The sequence below is a fragment of the Aphanomyces invadans genome (genome assembly GCF_000520115.1).
Source record: "Aphanomyces invadans strain NJM9701 unplaced genomic scaffold supercont1.62, whole genome shotgun sequence".
NCBI lineage: Eukaryota > Oomycota > Saprolegniomycetes > Saprolegniales > Verrucalvaceae > Aphanomyces > Aphanomyces invadans.
This window is the reverse complement of record NW_008580207.1, coordinates 1-9,985: the sequence shown is the minus strand read 5'-3', so window position 1 is coordinate 9,985 and position 9,985 is coordinate 1. Positions and strand designations below refer to the sequence as shown.

Here is a 9,985-nt window from a genome sequence, read left to right as displayed (position 1 = left end):
AACCCGATGCTTCGTGAATGGGCTCTGGTCGCGTTACGCCACGTGTGCGAAGGTATGACCGTCTGCCACGTCGCATCGTGTGATGGAGTATGCGCAGGGAACGAGCCCAACCAAGCGTACATTCGAGCGCTGTCGCCGCAAGAGGTCGTGCCCCGCGTCGACTTGGCCAAGATGGGCGTCCATGCGGTTCTCAACGACAACAAGATGACGCTCCAGCCGTTGCCGTGACTCTTCTTGTAACATTGCCAGGACGCGTCGAGACCTCGAGTTGCTGCCAACCCTCCTCGTCGTCGTCTTCCAACACCGACAGAGCCACATGGCCCGCACGTCGCGCTGATCGCATGGTGCACGGGGCGAGCATATCGATCGACACACACACACACAAGTTGTATTTTTGCATCACGTACTCTGGTCTCGCGTGTGCTGTTGGGGCATCGGCGACTTGGCCGGTCCAAGGGACTTGCGGCGGTCGTGTCGTGGTGTGGTAGACGGCGATGCCGTTGCACGGGTCGCCACGATCTTGTGCAGGAGGGCGAGGATTTCTTGCTGCTGGGCATGCAGCCCGTGGACCATCTCCGTCAACTGGTCTTGCAGCGCGATCGAAGAAGCACCGACTCCGGTGGCGCCTTCTTCGCCGGTCGTGCCACAAATCGCGCTCTGTCCGTCGAAACAACCGACGTGGGGAGGACGGCCCACGATCGCCGCCGCCGCACACGACGCCATGCTCGGGACTCGACCCGACTCGATCGATGTCCCGTGGTGCTTTTCCAGCGCCAGCGCGCGGTGGCTCGGCAAAAACGTCACGTCTCGCTTGGCCATCCGCGTCGCCAAGTACAGCTCGACGCCGTTGTACTCTGTGAATTTCTTGTGGCGAACGTGCACAAACAGGTAAATGTAGTGCCACATGTTGTGCTCGTACCGCGTGTGATGCTCAAATCCTTTGGTCATCCTGTTGAACGTGTAGCAATCGATCGAGCAGATGAAGCACCGGTCCTTGAGATCGTCCTGCTTCTCCTTGTGCTGCGTGCGCAGCGTCGCAAACGTGTCAATGATCAAGCCAAACGCGACGTTGGTTAGAATCACCACGAGCCCGACGTAGTACAGCATGTCGTACACGAACCGGGGGTACGCGAGCCGGTCGCCGGCATCGCGGCGGCTCGGCACCAGGTACCCGCCGATCCCGCCGTTGTTTTTGAACCCCTCGTCCACCGACGTCAAGAAGCACGCCCATAGCGTCGTGCACCCGTTGTGCCCGTCCTTTTCAAAGTACGCGGAAAAGTACGTCGCGCCGACAAATCCAAACACGTACGCGGACAGCATGTACAAGATCAAAATGTGCGCGAGGCTCTTGCCGGGATGCACGATCGCTTTCGAGATGTACCGGAGCTCGGTCGACTGATTCACAATGTCGAGCACGTGAAATGCAAACAGAAGCGGCATGTCCAACACGGCGCCGCCGACCGCGAGCGCGAGCAGCGACACATGGTACATCGTTTTAGCATCCCAAAGCACCACCGACAGCACAAACCAGCCGCGACGGCGAGGCAACAAACGGTCGTCGCTGACCGCGCGCACCTTGGCTTCGACATCGTCGAGCGTGTCCTCGACGGACGAGTCGAACCGCAACGTGCGATGGTCGTTGTGTCGGTGGGCGACGAGCAGCAACGGCACGTCGTTGATGCAGTGGCCCGCCACGATGGCCGCGCACAGCGCGACGTGCACGTACCCAACCACTTGGACCGCAAACGGCGTGCGGCTGTCGAGCTCGTTGTACACAACGATCAACCCGTTCAGAAACACGCTCCACACAAACGCGGCCAGTTTCAACTGCGACAGGTGCTGCGTCAAGAGCGCCATCCAGGCATGGCCGCGCAGCGTGCACTGGTGGTGCATTTCGAGCATCGCAACGTGTGTTTTGTCGTAAAAGTCGTCGAGTCGGTTTGCGTCGCGGGACACGTCGTCGAGCAGGCGGCGCTTGGCGCGGTCCGTCAAGCACACGCAAATCGGGTGCAGCGGAAAATAAATCGAGACGAGGTCGCCAGCGATCGGACGTGCCGCGGGATCGCGAGTTGTTGGCCACACAATCTCGACGCGCGCACACCGGTCGTCGAAAAACGCATACGCGGTGCGGTACGCCACGTCGTCGGCAGGGACCAGCGTCGAGAGCAGCGACGGCTCAAACTCGACGAGGTGCTGCATCAAAATGTACAAGTTGAATCCCATCGTGAGAAACGCGTCGCGGCTGCATGCGACGTTGCCGTCGTACTGGCCCTACCACAACAGTCACGATCGCGAGCTCGCACGTCGTCGACCGGGCGTACGTGGTACGTCGCGGCAAAGTAATCGTGTACGACAATCAAGTTGGCTTTGATCGCTTCCAAATTGAGCTCCTGGACCAGCCGGCGGTGAATCTCGTGGTCCACCCGGCGCTCGACCAAGCTCAACAACGTGACCACGACCGACGCTTTGAGCTGGCGGACCAGATCCACGGCGGTCACCGTCAAGTCGTTGGTATCGCGCCACAGGAGCGCGTTCACGGCCGAGATCAACTTGTAGTTGGCGACGCACAGCTGCGCTTCCGGACACGGTCCCTACATGCGTCGTCAGCCGTGGACTGCGGCCCGAGACATCGACGACCTGGCAAAACTCGGTGATGGTGTCAAAAACCTGGCGCAGCAACGCCATCGCGTCCCACGACCCGTTCGTGTGAAACTCGACAACGACGGCGGTCGCTACGTCGACCAGGTTGACGCCGCCGGGGTAGTCGCCGAGCATGCACTGCTGGTTGGCCCCGTAGTGGCCTTCGCATAGGAGCTGAAGGAATCGGAACTGCCGCGCCGCGCTTTGGTACTTGGTCGCCGGCTCGTCCGTGCGCGTCGTCGTCGTCTTGGGCGAAAAACACATCACCGGTCGCGGCTTGCGCGTCCCGTCCGTGCGGGTCAGCAGCATATCCAAGTGGAGCTTGAATTTCCCGAGACACGCGGCGTGCTGCGTCAGCAGCGCGTGAAATCGTTCTTGAACGCGGGCATTCATCCCGTCGAGCATGGCGATCCCGAGCCACACGCACCGGTCAAACACTTGGACGTCGTCCGTGTGCGAAATCAAGTCGACCAGCACGGCCGTGAGCCCGACGTGGTCGAGTTGGAGCTGCATCTGGCGCCGCTTTCGGTCGTGCTCGATCGACAAGATCGTGCGCGTAAACACGTCAAGCAGGACGACGCTCATCTTGACGAAGCGGGCGTGCTTGAGCATCTAGATTCGAATTGAGTCAAACGGACGACCGACCGCGCGCGCGCCGCCTTGCCTGAAAATGCGACACGAGCTTGGCAGCGACCTCGTCAAACGTTGAAATGACGGCGGGGACCCCTGCGTGCGACGCGTGCTCTTCCTTGAGCGCGTCCTGCCGCAACATGAGCGCGGACGCCACCACACACCGACGTACCTCGAGGCACACGATGCTCTGCATCATCGCACTCAGCTCGTTTCGAATCGCGCTCTTGGTCTGGCGGTGGTCGCGAACGTACTGGACAAAATCCGCCACGATCGAGCAGTCGTCGCCGCTGTACGCGCCAAACGAGGGCATGTTGAACGCTCGTGGCGACGACTTGCTGCTTTTGCCGTTGGACGGAACCACGGCCGACGTGTGGCGCTTCTTCTTGGCGCGGCCCCAGCTTGGAAGCCACGATTGCTTTCGCACGATGTCGACGTGGAGCGGGGGAAGCTTGTCTTCGAGCGGCACAATCGGCATCACGACCGCGTCGGGTGGGGCCGGCGACGACGCCGCGGACGTTGGGTTGTTCGATGCGCAGTACACGCGGTACGCGTGCACGTCGTTGACGAGCTCGACAAATGGCTTGTCAAAGTCCATCACGAACGGCTCGGCGATGCCGCTCAACCCGATGAACGGCCGCGCGCTGCGTCGGCAGCCTTCATCAAAGAGCTGTTCCAGACTCGAGCTGTCGCTGGTGGGTTTCCACAACTGATCGAGCCATCGCATGCACAGATGCAGTGCGCTTTCGACACCCGCATCGGTCAGCGTCGCGCGGCTCACGGCGCAAAACACCCACACGAACCACGCCGCAAGCCATTCGTCGACGTCTTCGTGGCCGAGCAACGCCGGGTTGAGTTTTGGAAAGTACGTCACGAGCATGGGAAGCACGTGCTTGATCATCGGGACGTCGTTCGAGAGCCCCATCGCGGCCTTGTCGTCTCGCATATCCAGTTGCGCCAGCGCATGCACATGCCGACGAATGCCTACAGCCACCGTAAACAACGCAACCACTCGTTTTGGTCGTACAACACAGCGAAAAGCGCCGCACAGCGCCAAACAACCGCACGTGAAGCGCATCGTCCATCTTGTACACGCAGTCGTCGTGCTGAAGCAGCACGTCGTCGAGATACTTGATCGCGACAAACCCAAACGCGTCCGCGTCCGCCTCGCACTGTTCAAACAGGTCGACCCACCGCGCCACCGTCACAAACGACTCGGCGCACATGTCCCGCGCCTCGCTCGTGGTTGCGATCGTGGTCAATAGGTGAAGGATCGCCGCCACGTAGCTCCGCCCGGCGACGCCTTGCCCCATCACGTCCTGGGTGTCGACCACCTCGGGGTTCTTGGCGATTTGATTGACGAGCGACCGCTGCGTGTGCGCCGAGATGGCGACGCCGCTGAGGAACGCGAGAAATCGCGTCTCCGCCGCCGGTTTAAAAAAGATGCTCCACCGAATGAACTGGACGAGTACGTCGGGGGGAATCGCGTCGCACACGTCGTGGGTGTAGATCGCGAGCAGCACGTCCTGCGCCGACGGCAGCGCTTCGACAAAATCGAGCAACATGACGGCGTACTCGGCCACCGACTGCACGTTGACGGCGCAATACGCGCACAGAAACGCCATGCAGCCGTCGTACACGCGGCGGATGGCGGCGCGCTGCTGGTCCTGGAGGACGTCGTGGACAAGCGTCGATGGTTTTTGCGGGCTCGCCGGCGCCACGGCCGTTTGCGACGGAAACAGGTCGTGAAAGTAGTGGCTCCCGGAATACACCATCGCGACGACGACCTGCAGCACGTCCAAATTCGACATCAACCGTGTCATGGCCGCGCCTTCCGCGCTCTGCATGAGCGCCTGCAGCGACTCGAGCAGCGTGCACGCTCGATGCGACGCGGCAAAGTCGCCCGACGACGTCAGGTCCATCCAGACTTCGGTCGTCTCGGCCAAGTGGCGGAGGCGGTCGACGTCGTCCTGGAGAGTCGCGTACAAGTGCACCGTCGTGGCGTCGACGAGCAAAAAGACCTGGTCGAGCGCTTTGATGAGTTGCTCGTGCTGGTTGAATTCGAGGTACAGCAGCTCGAGCGCTTTCGACACAAGCGGCGGGTGCTCGTACATGAGCGTTTGGAGAAATATTGTGTCGAGCCGGCGGTTTGCCAGCACGGGCAGCGAATACTCGCACGTGAGGTGGCATGTGCGCTGCGCCAGCGCTTGCGCCAGCGGCGACACGTGGTCGTTGGGCGCGTGTGGCGTGCGGTTGCGCGTTTTCACGTACGCAAGCACGAGCGAGAGCTGGTAGTCGAGCCGGAGCGCGTCGATGCGCAGCAGGGTCGCGCAGATACAGTCCTTGATTTCCATCACGATCGCGTTGCCTTGGCTCGCTTGGAACCGCGACACGGTAGTCGGGTCGTGGACGATGCGCGCCTTGGCAAACGACGCGGTGCCCATCGACAGCCGCCGGACGGGTTTGACCAGGTGGAGCTTGCCGTCTTCGCTGTACTGTCTCGAGAACGGATTCTTGTGGCGGTGGACGCAATTTTCAAACAACGGGACCGTGACCTCGCCAGCGCTGGCCGCGACGCCGTCGTCGTGCGCAATCGTGTCGGTGCGGCAGTCCAAGAGATCGACCAAGTGGCCAACGATCGACTGCAAATCGTCGTGCACCATGCCAAAGTCCACGAGCTTGTGGCACGTCCGCATCATGGCAAGCGTGAGCTCATTGCGCGCGAGTTCGCCAACGCCAACCACGATGACGCCCTTGCGTCGCGCCAGGTAGTCGATGACCACCGCCTTGAGGCGGCGGAAAAATGCGCGATCGTCGGCCGAATACTTGGTCGTGTCGACTTGGGGAAGCTGAATCGCGTCGTCGTGCCAGATGCGCGTGTAGTTGGGGCTCGCGACGGGCTTTTGCGGGTCGCAGTCGACATGGACAACGACAAGGAGGTTCAAGAGGACGGCGCGAATCGACCGCGCCAGCGACCTGTCTTGCACGCACGCGAGGAGGCACTGGCGCGGAAACTTGTCCTTGAGGATCTCGATGCACTTGTAGTTGCGGTCCGCGCACAGCGCCACGTAGAGCTGGACGAGGCCGTAAAAGTAGGGCGCGAGCGTCGTGTGGAGGTTGGCCTTGTAGTATTCGTCGTAAAACACCTTGACCGGCTTCCACTCGATGCCGCGACGGGTCGGAATGCCCACGTCGAGCGCATGCGACGGCCGCGTTTCGAGCAAAATCGCGTCGCGGTACCCCTCCGACGGCACAAAGATCAAGTCGCAAATCTTGTCTTGGATCTTGGGGACGGCGAGGCCGTTGGCCGTGCACAGCACGACCAGAAACTGCACGTACCGATACGACTTGCCGTGGGCCTTGATCAAGTCGAGAAAGTCGCGGATGATCTTGGAAAACGACTGAAACTCGCGCGACAGGTGAAACTTTTGCTGGATCAAGTACGACAGCGGAAACGACGCTTTGAACCCGTGGCCGAGCATTTTCATGAGCACCGACAGCGACCGCCCGCACGTCGACGCGTCGCGCGGCTCGCACGTCGAAAACATGCGAAACAAGAGCACGTTGGCGGCGCGAACGATCTGGTGGATGGTTTTCAGCGACGCCTCGCTCAGCGCGGCAAACGGCCCCGACGACGGAGGCTGCGCCACCGCGCTCTCGTCCGTGCTGCCGTCGTCCAGCCCATCCAACGTCATCGAAATGTTGCTCTGCATCGGGTCGTACGTCGGGCGCGCGTCGGCGCGGAAGAGACTCACGTATGCCATCGAGAACGGCCCGCCCCATGGCTCAAACGGAGCTTCCAGCATCCGCGTCACGAGCTCCATGTAGTGGTGCTTGCGCAGGAGCACGTGGCGCCGCGCGTCGGCGGCCGTGTCGTAAAACCCAAACGCTTTCAGCGCCTCCAACGCGGCCAACACGTCGGCGAAGAATGCTTCCGTCGACATCGTCACGGGCCATGGCGCCTTGGCGTCGAAAAACACGACGAATTGCTCGAGCATCCGCCGGTACGACGCCAGCAGCATGACGTCGTGCACCTCGGTCTGCGGCACCGACTCCAACTTGAACGCATCTTCATCATTCGGCACCTTGACGCCTTCGACGGGGCATGACACCGACGCGTCCTCCGTCAACGGCACCGGCGGGCTCGCGGCATGCAGAAACGCGCTGGATGCGACATGCTGGACCTGCACAACGCTGTCGCGCGCGACGGCCGATCTAGCAACACACGTCAGGAAGCTGCTCCCAACAAGTTCGTGACAGAGAGCACTCCCGCCGCCGCCACACATTCACACGACCAAAACCAGCTCCGCCACCCATTGCCATTCCACCACGCAACCACCCAGTCGCTAGCGCCAAGTGGCGCTGTCGACGCACGCCACCCTCCTTCACGGCATCCACACTGGAGAGACTTGCGTACCGCAGGTTGACGTGCGTCAAAGGGCGAAACGCAAACGTGTCGGGGGCGCGCTGTGCCTTGGCCATCGCGGGCTGGTCGGCATCGGTGTTGGCGAGCGCCAGGTACTTGCCGGACGTGACGTGCCGGAGGCAGACGTGCTTGGTCCAGTGGATCGCGCCGCCTTCGTGCACGCGGCTGCGCTCAACTTCCCACAACGTATCGGGCGACAGCTACCAACGACGCGTTAGCCACGGACCGTGATCGACCGGCACCCACCACAACGGTCGCGTGGTCGCTGGCATCGCAGTCGCGATCCAAGCGAAGGGTGGCGGACGTTGCGTCGTACGCTAGCCACGACCCTGTCTCCAAGTGGTGCAGGCGGAGGCACTGTCCCGCTTTGAAGCCCTGGGCGTCGTCCTGGTGGTATTTTTCCGCCGACGACCGGACACGATCGCTCGAGTCGTACACGAGCACGCGCCACGGCATCGAATGCGCGACCGACGCCGTCACGAGCGGCGCCCGCGCGCTGTTGAATCGACTCGACGGCTGGACAAACAGGCGCATGTCGTCCGTCGCCAGCACAATTTGATCTTGGATTTGCACCGGTTCGCCTTTGCGGCGGAGTTTGAAACGAGGTAGGAGCACGAAATGCGCCGCCGGGAGCCCCGGCGCGAGCCCAATCTAGCGAACGCCTCGTCACGAGGTCCCAGCGCCACACAGTCTCCACACGCATCACGGCAGAGCATCGCACGTACGTCGACGAAATCACACGTGTCGAACGAAGATGGCTTGGTCGCGAGGAATTTGCCCGACTTTACGTGTCGCAGTTGAATGCCCTACGCCACGCACGTCAACGAGGGTGGCACACACACGGCGAGTACTTGGCCGTAGTCGACGTGTTTTCCGTGGCTTTTGGTGTAAGCAGCCGCGTTGAGGCGCTTCTCCGACTCGCTCTTGAATCGCATTTCCGAGAGCGGGTTGGAAAACCCGTGGACGGGCGCTGGATCGTTCTTGTGGAGTTGCGCCGTGGCCTTTTCGTACGCGAGTGTGGCGTCGTAGCTCATCTTGGGGACGATCTAGTGATTGGGTCACGCTAGGGAAGCTGGATGCGTGGAACGCACCTCAAACAGACAGTCCTTGAAGTGACACTCGACGAGGTGGCTCTCTTGGGTCGCGTCGTCCACGATTGCCGTGGACAGCGTTCGTTCGAGATGCACTTCGCATGCGGTGAAGCCCTCGGACGCAATCACGCCGCTGCGGTCGTTTGCTATCAACGACACGACCATCCCAAACTCGAGGAAACCCACGGCGTCGGGGTACACGCGGAACGACCCGCCGTCCGACATCATGCCGTCACCGCCTCGAACGGCACGTCCAACGGTCGGTTCCTCCGACGCTTCACCACGTACACGGTGGTGCTGCTGCGACAACATTGACTTGGCCACATCGACGCCAAAACGATCGAGCATCTCGCCGCGCTTCCGCTTTGCCGACGTCATGCGCGGACAACGCGTGCGATCTTCCACTGCCGAGCGGTTTCACATGCATTCTCAGAGGAATTGGCACAAAGGTATACAGTTTCACAGGTTTCACCCGCGGCGCCGACGCAGCCGCCTCGGAATCGGTCGCATGGGGTACAAAGCTCCAGGACGACAGTCGCGACCCGTCTGCATGCGAAGCACGCTATTCACAGCAAGGCAGGTGGATGGAGGCTATGCAGCTCCACACACCGTAATGACATGCTACGCTGCACAGCTGAACAATCGGACTCGTCGGGAGGCGACCGATTCGGCGCCGGGTTGTCGTGCCACTTGTCCAAGTCCACAATGAAAGGGACGCGCAGTTCGATTACGATTAGAGTACCAGACATGACTTGGTCCAGCTCGACGCCGTTTAGATCGTGCCCGACACAATCCCTGGTCGAGGGATGGCCACGCCCTTGGCTGACTTGAGCCAGCACGTGCCGCCGTTGTAGTCGCTCCACGAGTACGCCTTGCAGCCAGCCGTCGCCTTGCAGTCGGCACAGCATCCAGACGCATTCGATTGCGAAGACGTCGTGATGTCGTTTCCAAAGTAGTCGACATCTTGGACCAGCGGACTGCAAGCGGTGTTGCGGACGGCGGCTTTCGCGCCGGCTAGGAAAGACTTGGGCCCGACCTGGTGCTTCAGCCAACAAGTCCCGCCGTTGTAGTCGGTCCAGACAAAGAGCTTGCAGCCAGCAGTAGCCTCGCAGTCCCCGCAGCACTTGTCGGCCGAGGCTTGGGACGTTGACGCAAGATCGTACCCGTAGTAGTCTGTGTTGTCTTCGATTCCGCTGCA

At 61.6% G+C, this 9,985-nt stretch overlaps 3 protein-coding genes across 3 annotated transcripts; 1 reads left to right on the top strand and 2 right to left on the bottom strand.

The window, feature by feature from the left end:
- Positions 1–6: 6 nt before the first annotated feature.
- H310_14149 (hypothetical protein) lies at positions 7–228 on the top strand (the record flags this gene model as incomplete). The annotated part of the gene is made up of 2 exons (XM_008881946.1): positions 7–52; positions 98–228. 2 exons carry the CDS (start codon positions 7–9, stop codon positions 226–228), a joined length of 177 nt encoding a protein of 58 aa, XP_008880168.1.
- Positions 229–366: 138 nt separating this feature from the next.
- H310_14148 (hypothetical protein) lies at positions 367–9,012 on the bottom strand (the record flags this gene model as incomplete). Its single annotated transcript, XM_008881945.1, has 11 exons — positions 367–2,271; positions 2,322–2,591; positions 2,638–3,252; positions 3,305–3,400; positions 3,443–4,254; positions 4,298–7,485; positions 7,688–7,896; positions 7,943–8,347; positions 8,422–8,502; positions 8,548–8,742; positions 8,788–9,012. 11 exons carry the CDS (start codon positions 9,010–9,012, stop codon positions 400–402), a joined length of 7,968 nt encoding a protein of 2,655 aa, XP_008880167.1. The 3' UTR covers positions 367–399.
- A 547-nt stretch (positions 9,013–9,559) lies between these two features.
- H310_14147 (hypothetical protein) lies at positions 9,560–9,980 on the bottom strand (the record flags this gene model as incomplete). The annotated part of the gene is made up of 1 exon (XM_008881944.1): positions 9,560–9,980. A coding segment is annotated over one exon (420 nt), but the record flags the coding sequence as incomplete, so codon positions are not given.
- Between the last annotated feature and the right edge of the window lie 5 nt (positions 9,981–9,985).